General features: G+C 42.4%; 1 protein-coding gene across 1 annotated transcript; it reads left to right on the top strand.

Moving 5' to 3' along the window:
- Positions 1-595: 595 nt before the first annotated feature.
- Positions 596-23,086, top strand: LOC121007980. The gene is made up of 8 exons (XM_040440254.1): positions 596-641; positions 2,470-2,577; positions 18,796-18,867; positions 19,271-19,549; positions 19,630-19,683; positions 20,311-20,601; positions 21,174-21,216; positions 22,023-23,086. The coding sequence occupies exons 1-8, from the start codon at positions 596-598 to the stop codon at positions 22,864-22,866; spliced, it is 1,737 nt and encodes a 578-aa protein (XP_040296188.1). The 3' UTR covers positions 22,867-23,086.
- Positions 23,087-26,418: the final 3,332 nt, after the last annotated feature.

Raw genomic sequence — 26,418 nt, 5'->3', positions numbered from 1 at the left:
TGTGTTGGATTGTCAATGCAACCCTCTTCTCCCACTCTTCACACACTGATAGCAACACCGCAGGAGAAATGCTAGCACAGGCTTCCAGTATCCGTAATTTCAGGTGCTGCACATCTCGTATCATCTGAAGGCAATCGTCTATGCTGTGAAGATACGAGATGTGCAGCACCTGAAACTACGGATACTGGAAGCCTGTGCTAGCATTTCTCCTGCGGTGTTGCTATCAGTGTGTGAAGAGTGGGAGAAGAGGGTTGCATTAACAATCCAACACAATGGGCAGCACATTGAACACATTTTATAAGTGGTCAGAAATGTGTAAATAACTCATGAAAGAATAAAGTTACGTTAATACCAAGCACACCATTGTTTTTCTTGTGAAATTCTCAATAAGTTTGATGTGTCACATGGAGGTATACAGGCAGTCAAGTCATTCTTAGATAAAAGTAATTATTCCATCATTGAACGTGAATTTTTTATACAGCTTCTCCATCTTGTCTTACATGAAAATTACTTTATGTTTGAAGACTCTTACTATCTGCAGAAACGGGGGACCGCGATGGGGTCGAATGTGGCCCCGCCCTATGCAAATGCGTATATGTCGAAATTCGAGGATGAGTTCGTATACAACACTGAGTGGCACCGTAACCACATTTTACTGTGGAAAAGATTCATTGATGACATTTTTTGCATATGGGCGGGGTCACACGAGACCCTCGTGTCTTTCCTCTCACATCTGAACCAGGCGTGCATTGGTTTACAGTTCACAGTCACGTGTGACAATCATACGGTCAGTTTCCTGGATACAAGGGTAATTAAGGATCCAAATGGTAACCTCTCTACTGACTTATTCCGCAAATAGACAGACAGGAATAGTATCCTCCACTTCACCAGTGCCCACCCACCCTCTTTGAAAAGAGCAATTCCTAAGTCCCAGTATCAGAGGGTCAGACGGATTGTCTCTAATCCCTCAATACAGGAACTCAGAATTGAGGAAATGACCAAGAGGTTTGAAGAAAGAGGGTACCCGCCATCAATCCTAACAAAGACCCTAAGTGAATTAAATACTCCATGTAGTCTGGAAAAAGAACAAGATAAAACCCCAAGAGTGGCATTGATCCACAAATACCATCCCTTTAACCAGAAATTGGACAATACTGTAAGGAAAGGCATTTGTTGGAAAAAGCATATCCCAGATTAATGAATTCAAAAGTCCACCTCTCATCTGTAATAAAAAAAAAAAAAAGTTACAGGGACAAGTTAGTATGCGCGGATATGGGGAGCACTCGAGGTACCCTCAAACAGAGTGTACTGGCTACACAGCGGAAGGGCACTTTTCCGTGTCTGCACTGCTTCCAGTGCTCTAATATAATTAAAGGACCCAATATCTATCACCCACACACTGGACGTACATACCCAGTGGATGGCTTCTTCACTTGTGAATCAGCCAATGTTATATACCTGATAAAATGTCCATGTGGGTTGCTATATATTGGGGAAACAATGCAGAGCATCAGAGACCGTATAGTTTCAGGTCATAGAGCGGGTCACCAGACCCAGACGGGGAGGTGACATTAAGAAACTATTACTGCGCCGGGAGGCTTACTGGATCCATACCCTGGATACCCTTCATCCAAGGGGTCTCAACAGAGATTACAAAATTATGCATGTCTGAGGTCTGATTCTGTTAATCTGTGTACCTCCTCTGTTTACCATCCAATATTAATTTATTTATATATTATTATTTTTTAGACAACTACCACCTAATGAAGGATTTTCTCTGCAGTGCTGGTATTTACCATTTATAATTTACAATATATGTTCTGATACCTGTGCTGTTTCTTGACCTTTGATCTTGGATTGATCTTGGATAGTTTATGTTACTATGTTACTTTGAATGTACCGCCCCCTTGTGGGCGTCTGACGTCACGGGGAGGTCTTCTGCCCTCAATCATTGATGCATGTATATATATCTGCTTCTCACAATGTACATCTACCTGTTGAAAAAGGCTGTCTAGCCGAAACGCGTCCTAGATATGGGACATATTGTTATATGGCAATAAAATTCCTATGAGCATTCAAGTCACGTCTGCTGGGATTTTTCTTTAAACTGCACATGGAACCGGTCCTATCCCGCGCGGCGTGCATCTGGCGAGTGCTGGCCGACTCATCTTCATTTCTATTTAAGGGTGGGACCAGCCCGCACCAAATCACCTACAGGGGCTGAGCCAGGATTGTTAACCCCGAATGTGCCATCTATATATAGTTATGCTGGATGCAATACATTGTATAACATAACTTTACATTAGGAAATAAACAATCTGCAGATAGCCCCTTGTTCTTGGGGACTGCAATGTGTCGTCAGAGGGCGGAGCATTTATAACACAGATGGCGGAAAGAACCATCACGTACTGTAGAATATCATTACCTCAGTCCATGTGCAGTAACACATTTTCTGTTTAAAACCTACAGTAGTCGTAGGACCTGGAACTGGACCTAATTCACAGTCCCAGCCGTACAAAAAAGGATTTCATTCCCAGCTCCAGTATCCTTATACGAGAGACATCCACTCTCATACAGGTAAGTAAGTGACCCTTCAGGCGGTGACACGCACTGATGGCTGAATGGTGTGAGCTCAGAGAAAAGCATTAATAAGTGAACAAGTCATTATAGGGGTGGAACCACACTGCAACAACATTAACAATTCTGATGGTGATTATAGGAAACAGTCAGCAAGTTTATTATCAAATACAACCCTAACAGCTTAGCAAAGCTAAGACAATGCAGAGGGCAGATTTTTTCTTCTACAGTAGAATACAGATCAACAGACCAAGCTGTATGCAGACGCTGAACAAGCAGAGGACACTGGGAGATTTCAGCAAGGAAGGCGGCACAATAATAAATACAGCTCTGGAGTATAATACAGGATATAACTCAGGATCAGTACAGGATAAGTATTGTATGTACACAGTGACTGCACCAGCAGAATAGTGAGTGCAGCTCTGGAGTATAATACAGGATGTAACTCAGGATCAGTACAGGATTAGTAATGTATGTACACAGTGACTGCACCAGCAGAATAGTGAGTGCAGCTCTGGAGTATAATACAGGATGTAACTCAGGATCAGTACAGGATAAGTAATGTAATGTACACAGTGACTGCACCAGCAGAATAGTGAGTGCAGCTCTGGAGTATAATACAGGATGTAACTCAGGACCAGTACAGGATAAGTAATGTATGTACACAGTGACTGCACCAGCAGAATAGTGAGTGCAGCTCTGGAGTATAATACAGGCTGTAACTCAGGATCAGTACAGGATAAGTAATGTAATGTACACAGTGACTGCACCAGCAGAATAGTGAGTGCAGCTCTGCAGTATAATACAGGATGTAACTCAGGATCAGTACAGGATAAGTAATGTATGTACACAGTGACTGCACCAGCAGAATAGTGAGTGCAGCTCTGGAGTATAATACAGGATGTAACTCAGGATCAGTACAGGATAAGTAATGTATGTACACAGTGACTGTACCAGCAGAATAGTGAGTGCAGCTCTGGAGTATAATACAGGATGTAACTCAGGATCAGTACAGGATAAGTAATGTAATGTACACAGTGACTCCACCAGCAGAATAGTGAGTGCAGCTCTGAAGTATAATACAGGATGTAACTCAGGATCAGTACAGGATAAGTAATGTATGTACACAGTGACTGCACCAGCAGAATAGTGAGTGCAGCTCTGGAGTATAATACAGGATGTAACTCAGGATCAGTACAGGATAAGTAATGTAATGTACACAGTGACTGCACCAGCAGAATAGTGAGTGCAGCTCTGCAGTATAATACAGGATGTAACTCAGGATCAGTACAGGATAAGTAATGTATGTACACAGTGACTGCACCAGCAGAATAGTGAGTGCAGCTCTGGAGTATAATACAGGATGTAACTCAGGATCAGTACAGGATAAGTAATGTATGTACACAGTGACTGTACCAGCAGAATAGTGAGTGCAGCTCTGGAGTATAATACAGGATGTAACTCAGGATCAGTACAGGATAAGTAATGTAATGTACACAGTGACTCCACCAGCAGAATAGTGAGTGCAGCTCTGAAGTATAATACAGGATGTAACTCAGGATCAGTACAGGATAAGTAATGTATGTACACAGTGACTGCACCAGCAGAATAGTGAGTGCAGCTCTGGAGTATAATACAGGCTGTAACTCAGGATCAGTACAGGATAAGTAATGTAATGTACACAGTGACTGCACCAGCAGAATAGTGAGTGCAGCTCTGGAGTATAATACAGGATGTAACTCAGGATCAGTACAGTATAAGTAATGTATGTACACAGTGACTGCACCAGCAGAATAGTGAGTGCAGCTCTGGAGTATAATACAGGATGTAACTCAGGATCAGTACAGGATAAGTAATGTATGTACACAGTGACTGCACCAGCAGAATAGTGAGTGCAGCTCTGCAGTATAATACAGGATGTAACTCAGGATCAGTACAGGATAAGTAATGTATGTACACAGTGACTGCACCAGCAGAATAGTGAGTGCAGCTCTGGAGTATAATACAGGATATAACTCAGGATCAGTACAGGATAAGTAATGTATGTACACAGTGACTGCACCAGCAGAATAGTGAGTGCAGCTCTGGAGTATAATACAGGATGTAACTCAGGATCAGTACAGGATAAGTAATGTCTGTACACAGTGACTGCACCAGCAGAATAGTGAGTGCAGCTCTGGAGTATAATACAGGATGTAACTCAGGATCAGTACAGGATAAGTAATGTAATGTACACAGTGACTGCACCAGCAGAATAGTGAGTGCAGCTCTGGAGTATAATACAGGATGTAACTCAGGATCAGTACAGGATAAGTAATATATGTACACAGTTACTGCACCAGCAGAATAGTGAGTGCAGCTCTGGAGTATAATACAGGATGTAACTCAGGATCAGTACAGGATAAGTAATGTATGTACACAGTGACTGCACCAGCAGAATAGTGAGTGCAGCTCTGGAGTATAATACAGGCTGTAACTCAGGATCAGTACAGGATAAGTAATGTAATGTACACAGTGACTGCACCAGCAGAATAGTGAGTGCAGCTCTGCAGTATAATACAGGATGTAACTCAGGATCAGTACAGGATAAGTAATGTATGTACACAGTGACTGCACCAGCAGAATAGTGAGTGCAGCTCTGGAGTATAATACAGGATGTAACTCAGGATCAGTACAGGATAAGTAATGTAATGTACACAGTGACTGCACCAGCAGAATAGTGAGTGCAGCTCTGCAGTATAATACAGGATGTAACTCAGGATCAGTACAGGATAAGTAATGTAATGTACACAGTGACTGCACCAGCAGAATAGTGAGTGCAGCTCTGGAGTATAATACAGGATGTAACTCAGGATCAGTACAGGATAAGTAATATATGTACACAGTTACTGCACCAGCAGAATAGTGAGTGCAGCTCTGGAGTATAATACAGGATGTAACTCAGGATCAGTACAGGATAAGTAATGTATGTACACAGTGACTGCACCAGCAGAATAGTGAGTGCAGCTCTGGAGTATAATACAGGATGTAACTCAGGATCAGTACAGGATAAGTAATGTATGTACACAGTGACTCCACCAGCAGAATAGTGAGTGCAGCTCTGGAGTATAATACAGGATGTAACTCAGGATCAGTACAGGATAAGTAATGTATGTACACAGTGACTGCACCAGCAGAATAGTGAGTGCAGCTCTGGAGTATAATACAGAATGTAACTCAGGATCAGTACAGGATAAGTAATGTATGTACACAGTGACTTCACCAGCAGAATAGTGAGTGCAGCTCTGGAGTATAATACAGGATGTAACTCAGGATCAGTACAGGATAAGTAATGTAATGTACACAGTGACTGCACCAGCAGAATAGTGAGTGCAGCTCTGGAGTATAATACAGGATATAACTCAGGATCAGTACAGGATAAGTAATGTATGTACACAGTGACTGTACCAGCAGAATAGTGAGTGCAGCTCTGGAGTATAATACAGGATGTAACTCAGGATCAGTACAGGATAAGTAATGTAATGTATGTACACAGTGACTCCACCAGCAGAATAGTGAGTGCAGCTCTGGAGTATAATACAGGATGTAACTCAGGATCAGTACAGGATAAGTAATGTCTGTACACAGTGACTGCACCAGCAGAATAGTGAGTGCAGCTCTGGAGTATAATACAGGATGTAACTCAGGATCAGTACAGGATAAGTAATGTATGTACACAGTGACTGCACCAGCAGAATAGTGAGTGCAGCTCTGGAGTATAATACAGGATGTAACTCAGGATCAGTACAGGATAAGTAATATATGTACACAGTTACTGCACCAGCAGAATAGTGAGTGCAGCTCTGGAGTATAATACAGGATGTAACTCAGGATCAGTACAGGATAAGTAATGTATGTACACAGTGACTCCACCAGCAGAATAGTGAGTGCAGCTCTGGAGTATAATACAGGATGTAACTCAGGATCAGTACAGGATAAGTAATGTATGTACACAGTGACTGCACCAGCAGAATAGTGAGTGCAGCTCTGGAGTATAATACAGGATATAACTCAGGATCAGTACAGGATAAGTAATGTATGTACACAGTGACTGCACAAGCAGAATAGTGAGTGCAGCTCTGGAGTATAATACAGGATGTAACTCAGGATCAGTACAGGATAAGTAATGTAATGTACACAGTGACTCCACCAGCAGAATAGTGAGTGCAGCTCTGAAGTATAATACAGGATGTAACTCAGGATCAGTACAGGATAAGTAATGTATGTACACAGTGACTGCACCAGCAGAATAGTGAGTGCAGCTCTGGAGTATAATACAGGCTGTAACTCAGGATCAGTACAGGATAAGTAATGTAATGTACACAGTGACTGCACCAGCAGAATAGTGAGTGCAGCTCTGGAGTATAATACAGGATGTAACTCAGGATCAGTACAGTATAAGTAATGTATGTACACAGTGACTGCACCAGCAGAATAGTGAGTGCAGCTCTGGAGTATAATACAGGATGTAACTCAGGATCAGTACAGGATAAGTAATGTATGTACACAGTGACTGCACCAGCAGAATAGTGAGTGCAGCTCTGCAGTATAATACAGGATGTAACTCAGGATCAGTACAGGATAAGTAATGTATGTACACAGTGACTGCACCAGCAGAATAGTGAGTGCAGCTCTGGAGTATAATACAGGATGTAACTCAGGATCAGTACAGGATAAGTAATGTAATGTACACAGTGACTGCACCAGCAGAATAGTGAGTGCAGCTCTGCAGTATAATACAGGATGTAACTCAGGATCAGTACAGGATAAGTAATGTCTGTACACAGTGACTGCACCAGCAGAATAGTGAGTGCAGCTCTGGAGTATAATACAGGATGTAACTCAGGATCAGTACAGGATAAGTAATGTAATGTACACAGTGACTGCACCAGCAGAATAGTGAGTGCAGCTCTGGAGTATAATACAGGATGTAACTCAGGATCAGTACAGGATAAGTAATATATGTACACAGTTACTGCACCAGCAGAATAGTGAGTGCAGCTCTGGAGTATAATACAGGATGTAACTCAGGATCAGTACAGGATAAGTAATGTATGTACACAGTGACTGCACCAGCAGAATAGTGAGTGCAGCTCTGGAGTATAATACAGGCTGTAACTCAGGATCAGTACAGGATAAGTAATGTAATGTACACAGTGACTGCACCAGCAGAATAGTGAGTGCAGCTCTGCAGTATAATACAGGATGTAACTCAGGATCAGTACAGGATAAGTAATGTATGTACACAGTGACTGCACCAGCAGAATAGTGAGTGCAGCTCTGGAGTATAATACAGGATGTAACTCAGGATCAGTACAGGATAAGTAATGTAATGTACACAGTGACTGCACCAGCAGAATAGTGAGTGCAGCTCTGCAGTATAATACAGGATGTAACTCAGGATCAGTACAGGATAAGTAATGTCTGTACACAGTGACTGCACCAGCAGAATAGTGAGTGCAGCTCTGGAGTATAATACAGGATGTAACTCAGGATCAGTACAGGATAAGTAATGTAATGTACACAGTGACTGCACCAGCAGAATAGTGAGTGCAGCTCTGGAGTATAATACAGGATGTAACTCAGGATCAGTACAGGATAAGTAATGTCTGTACACAGTGACTGCACCAGCAGAATAGTGAGTGCAGCTCTGGAGTATAATACAGGATGTAACTCAGGATCAGTACAGGATAAGTAATGTATGTACACAGTGACTGCACCAGCAGAATAGTGAGTGCAGCTCTGGAGTATAATACAGGATGTAACTCAGGATCAGTACAGGATAAGTAATATATGTACACAGTTACTGCACCAGCAGAATAGTGAGTGCAGCTCTGGAGTATAATACAGGATGTAACTCAGGATCAGTACAGGATAAGTAATGTATGTACACAGTGACTCCACCAGCAGAATAGTGAGTGCAGCTCTGGAGTATAATACAGGATGTAACTCAGGATCAGTACAGGATAAGTAATGTATGTACACAGTGACTGCACCAGCAGAATAGTGAGTGCAGCTCTGGAGTATAATACAGGATATAACTCAGGATCAGTACAGGATAAGTAATGTATGTACACAGTGACTGCACCAGCAGAATAGTGAGTGCAGCTCTGGAGTATAATACAGGATGTAACTCAGGATCAGTACAGGATAAGTAATGTAATGTACACAGTGACTGCACCAGCAGAATAGTGAGTGCAGCTCTGGAGTATAATACAGGATATAACTCAGGATCAGTACAGGATAAGTAATGTATGTACACAGTGACTGTACCAGCAGAATAGTGAGTGCAGCTCTGGAGTATAATACAGGATGTAACTCAGGATCAGTACAGGATAAGTAATGTAATGTATGTACACAGTGACTCCACCAGCAGAATAGTGAGTGCAGCTCTGGAGTATAATACAGGATGTAACTCAGGATCAGTACAGGATAAGTAATGTATGTACACAGTGACTGCACCAGCAGAATAGTGAGTGCAGCTCTGGAGTATAATACAGGATGTAACTCAGGATCAGTACAGGATAAGTAATGTAATGTACACAGTGACTGCACCAGCAGAATAGTGAGTGCAGCTCTGGAGTATAATACAGGATATAACTCAGGATCAGTACAGGATAAGTAATGTATGTACACAGTGACTGTACCAGCAGAATAGTGAGTGCAGCTCTGGAGAATAATACAGGATGTAACTCAGAATCAGTACAGGATAAGTAATGTATGTACACAGTGACTGCGCCAGCAGAATAGTGAGTGCAGCTCTGGAGTATAATACAGGATGTAACTCAGGATCAGTACAGGATAAGTAATGTCTGTACACAGTGACTGTACCAGCAGAATAGTGAGTGCAGCTCTGGAGTACAATACAGGATGTAACTCAGGATCAGTACAGGATAAGTAATGTATGTACACAGTGACTGCACCAGCAGAATAGTGAGTGCAGCTCTGGAGTATAATACAGGATGTAACTCAGGATCAGTACAGGATAAGTAATGTATGTACACAGTGTCTCCACCAGCAGAATAGTGAGTGCAGCTCTGGAGTATAATACAGGATGTAACTCAGGATCAGTACAGGATAAGTAATGTATGTACACAGTGACTGCACCAGCAGAATAGTGAGTGCAGCTCTGGAGTACAATACAGGATGTAACTCAGGATCAGTACAGGATAAGTAATGTATGTACACAGTGACTGCACCAGCAGAATAGTGAGTGCAGCTCTGGAGTATAATACAGGATGTAACTCAGGATCAGTACAGGATAAGTAATGTATGTACACAGTGACTGCACCAGCAGAATAGTGAGTGCAGCTCTGGAGTATAATACAGGATGTAACTCAGGATCAGTACAGGATAAGTAATGTATGTACACAGTGACTGCACCAGCAGAATAGTGAGTGCAGCTCTGGAATATAATACAGGCTGTAACTCAGGATCAGTACAGGATAAGTAATGTAATGTACACAGTGACTGCACCAGCAGAATAGTGAGTGCAGCTCTGGAGTATAATACAGGATGTAACTCAGGACCAGTACAGGATAAGTAATGTATGTACACAGTGACTGCACCAGCAGAATAGTGAGTGCAGCTCTGGAGTATAATACAGGCTGTAACTCAGGATCAGTACAGGATAAGTAATGTAATGTACACAGTGACTGCACCAGCAGAATAGTGAGTGCAGCTCTGCAGTATAATACAGGATGTAACTCAGGATCAGTACAGGATAAGTAATGTATGTACACAGTGACTGCACCAGCAGAATAGTGAGTGCAGCTCTGGAGTATAATACAGGATGTAACTCAGGATCAGTACAGGATAAGTAATGTATGTACACAGTGACTGTACCAGCAGAATAGTGAGTGCAGCTCTGGAGTATAATACAGGATGTAACTCAGGATCAGTACAGGATAAGTAATGTAATGTACACAGTGACTCCACCAGCAGAATAGTGAGTGCAGCTCTGAAGTATAATACAGGATGTAACTCAGGATCAGTACAGGATAAGTAATGTATGTACACAGTGACTGCACCAGCAGAATAGTGAGTGCAGCTCTGGAGTATAATACAGGATGTAACTCAGGATCAGTACAGGATAAGTAATGTAATGTACACAGTGACTGCACCAGCAGAATAGTGAGTGCAGCTCTGCAGTATAATACAGGATGTAACTCAGGATCAGTACAGGATAAGTAATGTATGTACACAGTGACTGCACCAGCAGAATAGTGAGTGCAGCTCTGGAGTATAATACAGGATGTAACTCAGGATCAGTACAGGATAAGTAATGTATGTACACAGTGACTGTACCAGCAGAATAGTGAGTGCAGCTCTGGAGTATAATACAGGATGTAACTCAGGATCAGTACAGGATAAGTAATGTAATGTACACAGTGACTCCACCAGCAGAATAGTGAGTGCAGCTCTGAAGTATAATACAGGATGTAACTCAGGATCAGTACAGGATAAGTAATGTATGTACACAGTGACTGCACCAGCAGAATAGTGAGTGCAGCTCTGGAGTATAATACAGGCTGTAACTCAGGATCAGTACAGGATAAGTAATGTAATGTACACAGTGACTGCACCAGCAGAATAGTGAGTGCAGCTCTGGAGTATAATACAGGATGTAACTCAGGATCAGTACAGTATAAGTAATGTATGTACACAGTGACTGCACCAGCAGAATAGTGAGTGCAGCTCTGGAGTATAATACAGGATGTAACTCAGGATCAGTACAGGATAAGTAATGTATGTACACAGTGACTGCACCAGCAGAATAGTGAGTGCAGCTCTGCAGTATAATACAGGATGTAACTCAGGATCAGTACAGGATAAGTAATGTATGTACACAGTGACTGCACCAGCAGAATAGTGAGTGCAGCTCTGGAGTATAATACAGGATATAACTCAGGATCAGTACAGGATAAGTAATGTAATGTACACAGTGACTGCACCAGCAGAATAGTGAGTGCAGCTCTGCAGTATAATACAGGATGTAACTCAGGATCAGTACAGGATAAGTAATGTCTGTACACAGTGACTGCACCAGCAGAATAGTGAGTGCAGCTCTGGAGTATAATACAGGATGTAACTCAGGATCAGTACAGGATAAGTAATGTAATGTACACAGTGACTGCACCAGCAGAATAGTGAGTGCAGCTCTGGAGTATAATACAGGATGTAACTCAGGATCAGTACAGGATAAGTAATATATGTACACAGTTACTGCACCAGCAGAATAGTGAGTGCAGCTCTGGAGTATAATACAGGATGTAACTCAGGATCAGTACAGGATAAGTAATGTATGTACACAGTGACTGCACCAGCAGAATAGTGAGTGCAGCTCTGGAGTATAATACAGGATGTAACTCAGGATCAGTACAGGATAAGTAATGTATGTACACAGTGACTGCACCAGCAGAATAGTGAGTGCAGCTCTGGAGTATAATACAGGATGTAACTCAGGATCAGTACAGGATAAGTAATGTAATGTACACAGTGACTGCACCAGCAGAATAGTGAGTGCAGCTCTGCAGTATAATACAGGATGTAACTCAGGATCAGTACAGGATAAGTAATGTAATGTACACAGTGACTGCACCAGCAGAATAGTGAGTGCAGCTCTGGAGTATAATACAGGATGTAACTCAGGATCAGTACAGGATAAGTAATATATGTACACAGTTACTGCACCAGCAGAATAGTGAGTGCAGCTCTGGAGTATAATACAGGATGTAACTCAGGATCAGTACAGGATAAGTAATGTATGTACACAGTGACTGCACAAGCAGAATAGTGAGTGCAGCTCTGGAGTATAATACAGGATGTAACTCAGGATCAGTACAGGATAAGTAATGTATGTACACAGTGACTGCACCAGCAGAATAGTGAGTGCAGCTCTGGAGTATAATACAGGATGTAACTCAGGATCAGTACAGGATAAGTAATGTAATGTACACAGTGACTGCACCAGCAGAATAGTGAGTGCAGCTCTGCAGTATAATACAGGATGTAACTCAGGATCAGTACAGGATAAGTAATGTAATGTACACAGTGACTGCACCAGCAGAATAGTGAGTGCAGCTCTGGAGTATAATACAGGATGTAACTCAGGATCAGTACAGGATAAGTAATATATGTACACAGTTACTGCACCAGCAGAATAGTGAGTGCAGCTCTGGAGTATAATACAGGATGTAACTCAGGATCAGTACAGGATAAGTAATGTATGTACACAGTGACTGCACCAGCAGAATAGTGAGTGCAGCTCTGAAGTATAATACAGGATGTAACTCAGGATCAGTACAGGATAAGTAATGTATGTACACAGTGACTCCACCAGCAGAATAGTGAGTGCAGCTCTGGAGTATAATACAGGATGTAACTCAGGATCAGTACAGGATAAGTAATGTATGTACACAGTGACTGCACCAGCAGAATAGTGAGTGCAGCTCTGGAGTATAATACAGAATGTAACTCAGGATCAGTACAGGATAAGTAATGTATGTACACAGTGACTTCACCAGCAGAATAGTGAGTGCAGCTCTGGAGTATAATACAGGATGTAACTCAGGATCAGTACAGGATAAGTAATGTAATGTACACAGTGACTGCACCAGCAGAATAGTGAGTGCAGCTCTGGAGTATAATACAGGATATAACTCAGGATCAGTACAGGATAAGTAATGTATGTACACAGTGACTGTACCAGCAGAATAGTGAGTGCAGCTCTGGAGTATAATACAGGATGTAACTCAGGATCAGTACAGGATAAGTAATGTAATGTATGTACACAGTGACTCCACCAGCAGAATAGTGAGTGCAGCTCTGGAGTATAATACAGGATGTAACTCAGGATCAGTACAGGATAAGTAATGTCTGTACACAGTGACTGCACCAGCAGAATAGTGAGTGCAGCTCTGGAGTATAATACAGGATGTAACTCAGGATCAGTACAGGATAAGTAATGTATGTACACAGTGACTGCACCAGCAGAATAGTGAGTGCAGCTCTGGAGTATAATACAGGATGTAACTCAGGATCAGTACAGGATAAGTAATATATGTACACAGTTACTGCACCAGCAGAATAGTGAGTGCAGCTCTGGAGTATAATACAGGATGTAACTCAGGATCAGTACAGGATAAGTAATGTATGTACACAGTGACTCCACCAGCAGAATAGTGAGTGCAGCTCTGGAGTATAATACAGGATGTAACTCAGGATCAGTACAGGATAAGTAATGTATGTACACAGTGACTGCACCAGCAGAATAGTGAGTGCAGCTCTGGAGTATAATACAGGATATAACTCAGGATCAGTACAGGATAAGTAATGTATGTACACAGTGACTGCACCAGCAGAATAGTGAGTGCAGCTCTGGAGTATAATACAGGATGTAACTCAGGATCAGTACAGGATAAGTAATGTAATGTACACAGTGACTCCACCAGCAGAATAGTGAGTGCAGCTCTGAAGTATAATACAGGATGTAACTCAGGATCAGTACATGATAAGTAATGTATGTACACAGTGACTGCACCAGCAGAATAGTGAGTGCAGCTCTGGAGTATAATACAGGCTGTAACTCAGGATCAGTACAGGATAAGTAATGTAATGTACACAGTGACTGCACCAGCAGAATAGTGAGTGCAGCTCTGGAGTATAATACAGGATGTAACTCAGGATCAGTACAGTATAAGTAATGTATGTACACAGTGACTGCACCAGCAGAATAGTGAGTGCAGCTCTGGAGTATAATACAGGATGTAACTCAGGATCAGTACAGGATAAGTAATGTATGTACACAGTGACTGCACCAGCAGAATAGTGAGTGCAGCTCTGCAGTATAATACAGGATGTAACTCAGGATCAGTACAGGATAAGTAATGTATGTACACAGTGACTGCACCAGCAGAATAGTGAGTGCAGCTCTGGAGTATAATACAGGATGTAACTCAGGATCAGTACAGGATAAGTAATGTAATGTACACAGTGACTGCACCAGCAGAATAGTGAGTGCAGCTCTGCAGTATAATACAGGATGTAACTCAGGATCAGTACAGGATAAGTAATGTCTGTACACAGTGACTGCACCAGCAGAATAGTGAGTGCAGCTCTGGAGTATAATACAGGATGTAACTCAGGATCAGTACAGGATAAGTAATGTAATGTACACAGTGACTGCACCAGCAGAATAGTGAGTGCAGCTCTGGAGTATAATACAGGATGTAACTCAGGATCAGTACAGGATAAGTAATATATGTACACAGTTACTGCACCAGCAGAATAGTGAGTGCAGCTCTGGAGTATAATACAGGATGTAATTTAGGATCAGTACAGGATAAGTAATGTATGTACACAGTGACTGCACCAGCAGAATAGTGAGTGCAGCTCTGGAGTATAATACAGGCTGTAACTCAGGATCAGTACAGGATAAGTAATGTAATGTACACAGTGACTGCACCAGCAGAATAGTGAGTGCAGCTCTGCAGTATAATACAGGATGTAACTCAGGATCAGTACAGGATAAGTAATGTATGTACACAGTGACTGCACCAGCAGAATAGTGAGTGCAGCTCTGGAGTATAATACAGGATGTAACTCAGGATCAGTACAGGATAAGTAATGTAATGTACACAGTGACTGCACCAGCAGAATAGTGAGTGCAGCTCTGCAGTATAATACAGGATGTAACTCAGGATCAGTACAGGATAAGTAATGTCTGTACACAGTGACTGCACCAGCAGAATAGTGAGTGCAGCTCTGGAGTATAATACAGGATGTAACTCAGGATCAGTACAGGATAAGTAATGTAATGTACACAGTGACTGCACCAGCAGAATAGTGAGTGCAGCTCTGGAGTATAATACAGGATGTAACTCAGGATCAGTACAGGATAAGTAATATATGTACACAGTTACTGCACCAGCAGAATAGTGAGTGCAGCTCTGGAGTATAATACAGGATGTAACTCAGGATCAGTACAGGATAAGTAATGTATGTACACAGTGACTGCACCAGCAGAATAGTGAGTGCAGCTCTGAAGTATAATACAGGATGTAACTCAGGATCAGTACAGGATAAGTAATGTATGTACACAGTGACTCCACCAGCAGAATAGTGAGTGCAGCTCTGGAGTATAATACAGGATGTAACTCAGGATCAGTACAGGATAAGTAATGTATGTACACAGTGACTGCACCAGCAGAATAGTGAGTGCAGCTCTGGAGTATAATACAGAATGTAACTCAGGATCAGTACAGGATAAGTAATGTATGTACACAGTGACTTCACCAGCAGAATAGTGAGTGCAGCTCTGGAGTATAATACAGGATGTAACTCAGGATCAGTACAGGATAAGTAATGTAATGTACACAGTGACTGCACCAGCAGAATAGTGAGTGCAGCTCTGGAGTATAATACAGGATATAACTCAGGATCAGTACAGGATAAGTAATGTATGTACACAGTGACTGTACCAGCAGAATAGTGAGTGCAGCTCTGGAGTATAATACAGGATGTAACTCAGGATCAGTACAGGATAAGTAATGTAATGTATGTACACAGTGACTCCACCAGCAGAATAGTGAGTGCAGCTCTGGAGTATAATACAGGATGTAACTCAGGATCAGTACAGGATAAGTAATGTCTGTACACAGTGACTGCACCAGCAGAATAGTGAGTGCAGCTCTGGAGTATAATACAGGATGTAACTCAGGATCAGTACAGGATAAGTAATGTATGTACACAGTGACTGCACCAGCAGAATAGTGAGTGCAGCTCTGGAGTATAATACAGGATGTAACTCAGGATCAGTACAGGATAAGTAATATATGTACACAGTTACTGCACCAGCAGAATAGTGAGTGCAGCTCTGGAGTATAATACAGGATGTAACTCAGGATCAGTACAGGATAAGTAATGTATGTACACAGTGACTCCACCAGCAGAATAGTGAGTGCAGCTCTGGAGTATAATACAGGATGTAACTCAGGATCAGTACAGGATAAGTAATGTATGTACACAGTGACTGCACCAGCAGAATAGTGAGTGCAGCTCTGGAGTATAATACAGGATATAACTCAGGATCAGTACAGGATAAGTAATGTATGTACACAGTGACTGCACCAGCAGAATAGTGAGTGCAGCTCTGGAGTATAATACAGGATGTAACTCAGGATCAGTACAGGATAAGTAATGTAATGTACACAGTGACTGCACCAGCAGAATAGTGAGTGCAGCTCTGGAGTATAATACAGGATATAACTCAGGATCAGTACAGGATAAGTAATGTATGTACACAGTGACTGTACCAGCAGAATAGTGAGTGCAGCTCTGGAGTATAATACAGGATGTAACTCAGGATCAGTACAGGATAAGTAATGTAATGTATGTACACAGTGACTCCACCAGCAGAATAGTGAGTGCAGCTCTGGAGTATAATACAGGATGTAACTCAGGATCAGTACAGGATAAGTAATGTATGTACACAGTGACTGCACCAGCAGAATAGTGAGTGCAGCTCTGGAGTATAATACAGGATGTAACTCAGGATCAGTACAGGATAAGTAATGTAATGTACACAGTGACTGCACCAGCAGAATAGTGAGTGCAGCTCTGGAGTATAATACAGGATATAACTCAGGATCAGTACAGGATAAGTAATGTATGTACACAGTGACTGTACCAGCAGAATAGTGAGTGCAGCTCTGGAGAATAATACAGGATGTAACTCAGAATCAGTACAGGATAAGTAATGTATGTACACAGTGACTGCGCCAGCAGAATAGTGAGTGCAGCTCTGGAGTATAATACAGGATGTAACTCAGGATCAGTACAGGATAAGTAATGTCTGTACACAGTGACTGTACCAGCAGAATAGTGAGTGCAGCTCTGGAGTACAATACAGGATGTAACTCAGGATCAGTACAGGATAAGTAATGTATGTACACAGTGACTGCACCAGCAGAATAGTGAGTGCAGCTCTGGAGTATAATACAGGATGTAACTCAGGATCAGTACAGGATAAGTAATGTATGTACACAGTGTCTCCACCAGCAGAATAGTGAGTGCAGCTCTGGAGTATAATACAGGATGTAACTCAGGATCAGTACAGGATAAGTAATGTATGTACACAGTGACTGCACCAGCAGAATAGTGAGTGCAGCTCTGGAGTACAATACAGGATGTAACTCAGGATCAGTACAGGATAAGTAATGTATGTACACAGTGACTGCACCAGCAGAATAGTGAGTGCAGCTCTGGAGTATAATACAGGATGTAACTCAGGATCAGTACAGGATAAGTAATGTATGTACACAGTGACTGCACCAGCAGAATAGTGAGTGCAGCTCTGGAGTACAATACAGGATGTAACTCAGGATCAGTACAGGATAAGTAATGTATGTACACAGTGACTGCACCAGCAGAATAGTGAGTGTAGCTCTGGAGTATAATACAGGATATAACTCAGGATCAGTACAGGATAAGTAATGTATGTACACAGTGACTGCACCAGCAGAATAGTGAGTGCAGCTCTGGAGTATAATACAGGATGTAACTCAGGATCAGTACAGGATAAGTAATGTATGTACACAGTGACTGCACCAGCAGAATAGTGAGTGCAGCTCTGGAGTATAATACAGGATGTAACTCAGGATCAGTACAGGATAAGTAATGTATGTACACAGTGACTGCACCAGCAGAATAGTGAGTGCAGCTCTGGAGTATAATACAGGATGTAACTCAGGGTCAGTACAGGATAAGTAATATATATACACAGTGACTGCACCAGCAGAATAGTGAGTGCAGCTCTGGTGTATAATACAGGATGTAACTCAGGATCAGTACAGGATAAGTAATGTATGTACACAGTGACTGCACCAGCAGAATAGTGAGTGCAGCTCTGGAGTATAATACAGGATGTAACTCAGGATCAGTACAGGATAAGTAATGTATGTACACAGTGACTGCACCAGCAGAATAGTGAGTGCAGCTCTGGAGTATAATACAGGATGTGCTCTATATGTAATCAGTGGAGGTGTAAAGGTGGATGTACACTATCAGAACAGAACAGGATATAAGATGCTGATATTTTGGAAATTATTGTTCTCATGATTCTACAAGATGCATTATTCTTTATACAATGAAGACATTTCTTATCTCCTTCATCTGCAGATTGTGATAGAAGTTCAGTGTCTTCATTTTCCAGCCAACTCACATTTCGTAAAACTAGAGAATCTGATGAAGGTAAGCCAAGAGACTCCAAATATAAGCTTCACGTGTTTCATCTTCTTCTTCTTGTTATGTTCCCTGGTTCACCAGGTTTATCTGTGTCCTATAGCCATGACACAGTTTACCTCTAGGAATGACTGATATCCTGGTGCTTCAGCTTTATGTATGAATGTCACCCAACCTGGACCCCTACTTATTACAGGGATGTCCTACAACCTTATGTACCAGCTTCATGTTCTGACACATACACCTTTTCTGAGAATGTCCCAAGAAAACCATCTGGAGCTGGGGACAACTGACCATGAATTTACCATCTCAGTCCATCAGTTTTGGGATTTTACTTCTGTTCAATTTGATGTTTTGAAATTTGGCAACCTGTGATGTCATATCATTAATATGAAAACCTTACGTTCTGCAGCCAGGAAGCACTTTGTGGACGAGCACTGCTGGGACCTGATAAGGAGGATAATCTTGGTGGATCCAGTTCTAGATGATCTCTTTGAAGAGAATCTACTAAAGGAGGAAGAGTACGATTACTTACAGGGAATTCCAACCTCCCAAAAGAAGATGATAGAGCTATGTGACATTGTCAGGGCCTGGGACTCCTCGATGAAGGACCAAGTTTATCTTGCCCTGAGACAGCACAATTTGCCATATATTAGAGTCTTAGAGAAAACTGATCTAATAATGAGACAAAGTAGGTTTACTACATCTGCTTCAGTTCTTTCTTGTGTATGTGTATATATGGAGATGTATAACATCTGATTGTCTCCACAGAGTGGGGATCACAGTTTCAGAAAATCACCTTGGATTTGGAGGCAGGGAGTTCTGGTGAGTCTTACATTCTCCAATTTTGGTTTGTATGAGTTAAAGTGTAGAGAAATTTAAAAAAAAATCTTGATGGCTATTCTTGGTGCCGAGACCTCCACAAAAAGTGTTCAAGCTGAGCACTGTGCCCCTTCTGCTGTGACTGGTGTATGGGTAATTCTGCCCCTTCATTTTGCAATTGGTGGGGGTCCCAGTACGTGTACTCCCATTGATCAAAGCCAATGACATGCCAGTTTGGCCACACTTTAAGCTGATCATGCATTACTTGTTGGTCATGGTTGGTCTGTGAAGGTCGTTTTGAATGACGACACCATAAGGTAAAATGACAAATTGATACATGGTCTCTGCCTTGTTGTGTGGCCTGATCTGGGCTTCTATTGATGGTATTTAGATCAGTTGTTTGGCATTAACGACTTTCCAAGGACTGCGACCGAGTACCACTGAAATAATCCCACCTGGCAGATCAACTTTTCCACGGATATCTGCCTCCTGTCAACGTCTGTTCAGTTGTGTTCTGAATGTGCATTAACGGTTGGCACAAAATGGCCTAAATAAAACATTTTGGTTGACCAGAATCTCTAGTATATGGTCACAGGTTCACAAGATGTTCCTTTGTGATTCTCTTCACAGTTGGAAAACATTTTTTGGATAAACACAGATGTGAACTGATAGACAATGTGAGCACAGTCATCCCAGTTCTGGAGGAGCTCAGGGAAGAAGGACTGCTGACACCAGAACAGTATGATCAGGTTCTCCATAAAGAAACTCCCGTGGAGAAGATGACGGAGATCTCTGGTATCACCAACCACTACGATAACACAATGAAGGATAAGTTCTACTTGTCTCTAAGAAGACACAACTACTCTTTCATCAGAAACCTGGAGAGAGTTGACAGACAGACACGTTCTGAGCGTGTATCTGGTAGGTTATTTTAGCTATAAAGCCCTAATGACCTGGACAGGAGGTAGATTGGTTAGAGGCGACCTTGGAGAGAGTACATAGATGCTTCTTGTTTATCATCAGTACAGTTGACCAAGGCCAACGGCTCATTCGACAAGATTCTATGAACCCAGTCAGCTCTAGTTTCATTTAGACCATCACCAGATATGCCCATACACATTAGACAGATATGTGATGGAGATGATTTTGGTGGGATCATCTGACCATCTAATATGTCTGGGGCGGTACAATTTTTCCCCTGATGGCAGATGTGTTAGGGTCCACCATGATCCATTGTTCTTAAGGAACATAAACTACCTCTAGGGGTGTCAGAAGATGACAGAGGAATTTTGAGTGTTTGGCCTACCGGTATCTCTATTAGATAACATGGGTCAGAAACCGGTGGCATGGCAGCTGTTGTGAAACTACAACTTACAGCATGCTCCATTGACTCCTGAAGTTGCAGGGAGTTGTAGGTTAACGTCAGCTGTACGTTGGTCTAGAAGATGGTAATTTAATGACAACATTGCTCTTTGTGCTCTTTCTCATTACAGATACTGTGCAAGCAACAGAATCCGGAAGGCAAGAAGATGCCTGGTAAGGGGCACAATACTCTAATGCTAGGATTATTCATAGGTTGCACTACTGCTCTTGGTAGAGGGGTTATCTACAGACCTCAGTACATTTGGTTAAGAGTACATTGATGTATTAGAGTTGGCCTCCTGCACTGGGACGCTGCTGTTTTTGCCAATACAAAGTGAAGCTACCTCTCTGGATAGCCATAGAGGTCCGGCCATTGTATGGTTGGCAGGTTGATTTCAATGGGCACCATGTAATTATTGTCTGAGTAGTCTCATTACAATTTGCAGCTGTCAGAGGGGCCCACCAAAGAAACAAGGGATGTCCAAACTGGACGTCTCCTTCAACAGCCTGCTGATCTGAGTGACTATAGTTTGCTTTAGGTGCACATTGTATGGATGATGCTCATGGGCGGACTGGCCATAGACCCTACAGGGAAATTTCCCGGGGGAACGATTCCCAGCGGGATGCCTCAGCTCTCCTTTCAGCTGCCACTCACCGAGATACATAAATATCTGATGCTCTCAGCATTAATTAATGTAGGCAGTATTTTGTGCTGCACTGTGGTGTTTGCTTATGCTGGGGTGGTCTTCTGTTCTACGGTATTGCTGGCCCGTCCACTTCTGTTGTCCCACCTTCCGTCAACTTGGACCCGCCTACAATATGGGGCCACTTTTAGATTTTTTTCCAGAGCCACCTTAAGTTCCTAGTCCACCCTCAATGATGCTAGTAGTTGTATGGGTTTCTCCCTCTTCTCATATGCCCCTATGGACACTTATATCATATACCATAATCTTCCTCCTTTTCACTGTTTCTATTTGCAGGTTTCCTGGATTTATTAGATTTATAATCACTTGCGTCATCTGTATGGAGATGTGTCACAACCCAGTAACACTGTCATGCGGCCACAACTTCTGCTTGGATTGTATTGAGAATACTTGGGACAACCAGGATAAAGATGATATCTCATGTCCTCTCTGCAAGCAAAGATTCAAGAAGAGACCTGAACTGAAGAGGAACATCATCCTATCCCAAATCGAAGAGCTCTGTCAATCATCGAAGTCCAGCAAGAAGTCTGATGGCTTCTGTACGTATTGTCTTCACGATAATGTGCCTGTGGCTAAGAGCTGTCTGCTGTGTCAAGCTCTGCTGTGTGGAGACCATCTGACTGTCCATAGTAAGAATGGAGAACACGTCCTCTTAGAGCCCTCCCCATCTCTAGAGATTAGAAGATGCTTCATCCATAACAGGGTCCTCGAGTTTTACTGCGTCCAGGACTCACTCTGTATCTGTGCCTTCTGCTGTATAATGGGGGAGCACAAAGAACACCCGGTGGAACTGGCGAAAGACGCCATGGAAAGGAAAAAAATCCAGCTGAGGGATATCCTAGAGAATCTGACCCTGAAAAAAGAAAAAATAGTGAAAAGTATAAAGGTTTGCAGGAAAGCAGAACAAAGGAACGTATCTGCAGCCAGAGGAGCCGGTGATGTCGTGGTCCAAGAGATAAGGGACAGTCTGGGTGCAGAAGTCCTGGGGGACATGCAGGAAGGACAAGCTTCAGCCTCTGAGCTCATTAAACATCTGGAAGCAAGACGCGATGAATTGCTCCTTGATATAGAGTCCATGGAAGAGCTGTGCTATGTGACCGACCCAATACTGCTCTTATGAGACCAGCTGAAGCCTGACGTACAATGATTTTAAGGTGGTCTATATTGTCGATATTGGTTTTAAAGTTCTAATCATAATTTTAGATGTGTAGATGTCGGGTGTAGGAGCTGATATAATGTATAATAAAGCAATCTGCTGGTAACTTGTTGTGTGTAGATGTCGGGGTGCAAGGTGCTGCCTGTGGGATCTTCTTCACCGTAGCAGCAAACCAGCGCCCCAGGATCACATGTCAGATGTGATATATTTTTTTTAGGACACACCTTCTCATTCAAAGAGTTTTCTTTATTTTCATGACTATGAAGGCATCAAAACTATGAATTAACACATGTGGAATTATATACATAACAAACAAGTGTGAAACAACTGAAAATATGTCAAATTCTAGGTTCTTCAAAGTAGCCACCTTTTGCTTTGATTACTGCTTTGCACACTCTTGGCATTCTCTTGATGAGCTTCAAGAGGTAGTCCCCTGAAATGGTCTTCCAACAGTCTTGAAGGAGTTCCCAGAGATGCTTAGCACTTGTTGGCCCTTTTGCCTTCACTCTGCGGTCCAGCTTACCCCAAACCATCTCGATTGGGTTGAGGTCCGGTGACTGTGGAGGCCAGGTCATCTGGCGCAGCACCCCATCACTCTCCTTCATGGTCAAATAGCCCTTACTTTCAACGTTTTCCCAATTTTTCAGCTGACTGACTGACCTTCATTTCTTAAAGTAATGATGGCCACTCGTTTTTCTTTACTTAGCTGCTTTTTTCTTGCCATAATACAAATTCTAACAGTCTATTCAGTAGGACTATCAGCTGTGTATCCTCCTGACTTCTCCTCAACGCCACTGATGGTCCCAACCCCATTTATAAGGCAAGAAATCCCACTTATTAAACCTGACAGGGCACACCTGTGAAGTGAAGACCATTTCAGGGGACTACCTCTTGAAGCTCATCAAGAGAATGCCAAGAGTGTGCAAAGCAGTAATCAAAGCAAAAGGTGGCTACTTTGAAGAACCTAGAATATGACATATTTTCAGTTGTTTCACACTTGTTTGTTATGTATATAATTCCACATGTGTTAATTCATAGTTTTGATGCCTTCATAGTCATGAAAATAAAGAAAACTCTTTGAATGAAAAGGTGTGTCCAAACTTTTGGTCTGTACTGTATGTGGTGAGCAGAAGAAACGAAAGAGATTTATCATAAGTAGCTTTCATTTCCTCTAAACAGAAGAAGCGCTGAGGTTTATTTGTGAACCTTCCTTCCTGCTCCACCTCACCTGCTGCTGACAACCCTCAGTGGACAACACAGGCACAATTACCTCAGCCCTATGTGTTGTTTTGCAGAAGGAATATGGAAAGTTTAGTGTAAGACATTGTCATCTACAAATGTAGCAGAGCTGATGTTATAATTTGGCCATGTTCATGCTATTGTTCATGCTGTACCAAACAATGAGCACATTTGCCGAAGTTTTCTTTGTGTCCAGTTCGATTGAATTGGCCGTCAGCTTTGAATTTGTCCGAATAAATTTGGTCTGAGTTGAAGCTGCTCATATGGACTCTGAGGTCTCCTAGGACAGTACCCAAGCTCTTTAACAGGAGGACCACATTAGTAATGTCAGAGTGACACTGACATACATAGCTATGGGTAAACGCACGGTTGACGTTGGTATAAACAGCGTGGTTAATAGCACACTGCCCCATCACATTTGTTAGGCTTATTTTAAATTAAAATGTTCCATAAGTTGTCCCTTATTGGGGGCAGATGGTTTCCGGTATTTATACTCACACAGTAGTATCAGAAGAAGAGTCTAAAAATTATCCCTTTTTGGAGAGTAGCAACAAGTTGGGTTTTATGTTAAAAAAAAAATCCATATTCTAGCTCCACCAATTTTACCGCCATGAATACATGTTCCTGTTTGTCCTGGAAAGGGAAGAAGCAATGACTTTTTACAAAAGCTGTCAAAAAGTCTCCCTTTTTTGGAGGAGTTTCAGGTTTGTTATGCTGTGCAGTATGGAATATAACGGAGAAGGCAGGAGATGTGTAGGGGTGGTAGTAGTGCCATCAGGGGTAGGAGTACAGTATGGAACATGATGGATGGACAGGAAGACAGTAGCAGTGGCATCATTGTCGACAGTGATAAATAGCCAGTCCCCACTTTCAGCAATGTATATCCAAAAGGTAGGCACTGCGCCTGGCGGTTTGGCGCTGCACGCGTCAGCGGGCAGGAATCCCAATAGACAATGTGTGAAGGAGAGATCGGCACTCGCACTGTTGATATATTGGATGCAAAGTTATTCTGTCACATATTACAACATAGTGACGCGTTTCAGCACATAAGTGCTTTCATCAGACTATATACATACATCCTACCTGTGTCCCAAATGTAATATACATGTGCAGTGAGCCGGACTGTGGTACGGTGGCCAACGATGCAGTGGGTCAGGATATGTATATATAAGTCTATGGTTTGTTTGTGACACCAATTGCAGCTTGCGCAGGTACTGTAGCAGGGCCCTTTAAGATGTTATAGCTCATGTACCAGGTGAGAAATGCCAGAGTGGGGATAGTGTGTAATGTCAACGGTGTCTCCTACCTGGGTACGGCTGGACTCCTGGATCCTGGCTCACTTGCAATAAAATGAGTGCTGTTAGTAGGAGTAACTGAGGAATTTGGGTAGCAGTAAATGAGATCCAGACTGGTGATATAATCCAACTTGTCTTTACTGAATGGCAGCTTAAATCCATACGAGTTACAGCATTAGTCTTTAGGTCCCAGCAGGTATTGGCAATGTATGGCAGGGATTAATATCTCTTCTGCTCCTATACTATATGCCTGGAGAATCTGGCAGGTATCTATCTTCTGCTCTGTCTGTAGTCTGCTTAGTTTGGGCCTGACTAGCTGAGGAGGAATTTGGCTTCTCCTGGTCTCTGGATAAGTACTCACAGGACTGCTCGCAGGGTATGGTTCTTCCTGGAGTTCTGTAGTTCTGGAGGTGCTGCTTGCTTGTCCACAGTCGAGGTTGAAGGACTCAGACTGGGAAGAGTGATCCTTGGCCTCAGCCGAGGCTGGATCCTAGGTTGGGATCCCCGTTTCTGGGAGCTCCTACCAACGCAGCCTTCCCCAAGCAGGGGGGGCTGGTACACTAACTAGAACTTCCTCTCCTTTTCATGAGACAGGACATGGGACCAGCCCACTTCTGCTCACAGAGGGGAGACTAGACTGGAATGAACTATTCCAGTCTAGATATACTAAACTGGCTAAGGTCTGCTGAACACATTGCTGCCACCTGCTGGTGTACATGGAAATGACAGCAAAATATACATAAAACAGGCCTAGAAAATGCATATACAGGGAAATGCAATGTTAGACTATACAAGATGACAATAAATATACACCTAGCATGTTGTAGCAGGGAAACAGAGTGTAGTAACATAACTCTGGGATGTTATACATGTTCTGGAAGACTAATTCCGCTATGAAGAAAAAGAGGGGAACAAAATTTCAGATAACGTGTCATATAAAACCACATACATTATAATCTCGATTTAGACCTTTTGGATCCAT

This window comes from Bufo bufo, chromosome 7 (genome assembly GCF_905171765.1).
Source record: "Bufo bufo chromosome 7, aBufBuf1.1, whole genome shotgun sequence".
Lineage (NCBI taxonomy): Eukaryota > Metazoa > Chordata > Amphibia > Anura > Bufonidae > Bufo > Bufo bufo.
The sequence above is the reverse complement of the archived record's forward strand: the minus strand, read 5'-3'. Positions and strand labels throughout refer to the sequence as shown.

What these genes read in the sequence shown, in the direction of transcription:
- LOC121007980 (XM_040440254.1), top strand. Translation starts at nt 596, where the DNA reads ATGTCGAAATTCGAGGATGAGTTCGTATACAACACTGAGTGGCACC. An exon ending in AACTAGAGAATCTGATGAAG is followed by an intron (nt 18,868 to 19,270) that starts GTAAGCCAAGAG and finishes TACGTTCTGCAG; the next exon opens with CCAGGAAGCACTTTGTGGAC. An exon ending in ACGTTCTGAGCGTGTATCTG is followed by an intron (nt 20,602 to 21,173) that starts GTAGGTTATTTT and finishes TTCTCATTACAG; the next exon opens with ATACTGTGCAAGCAACAGAA.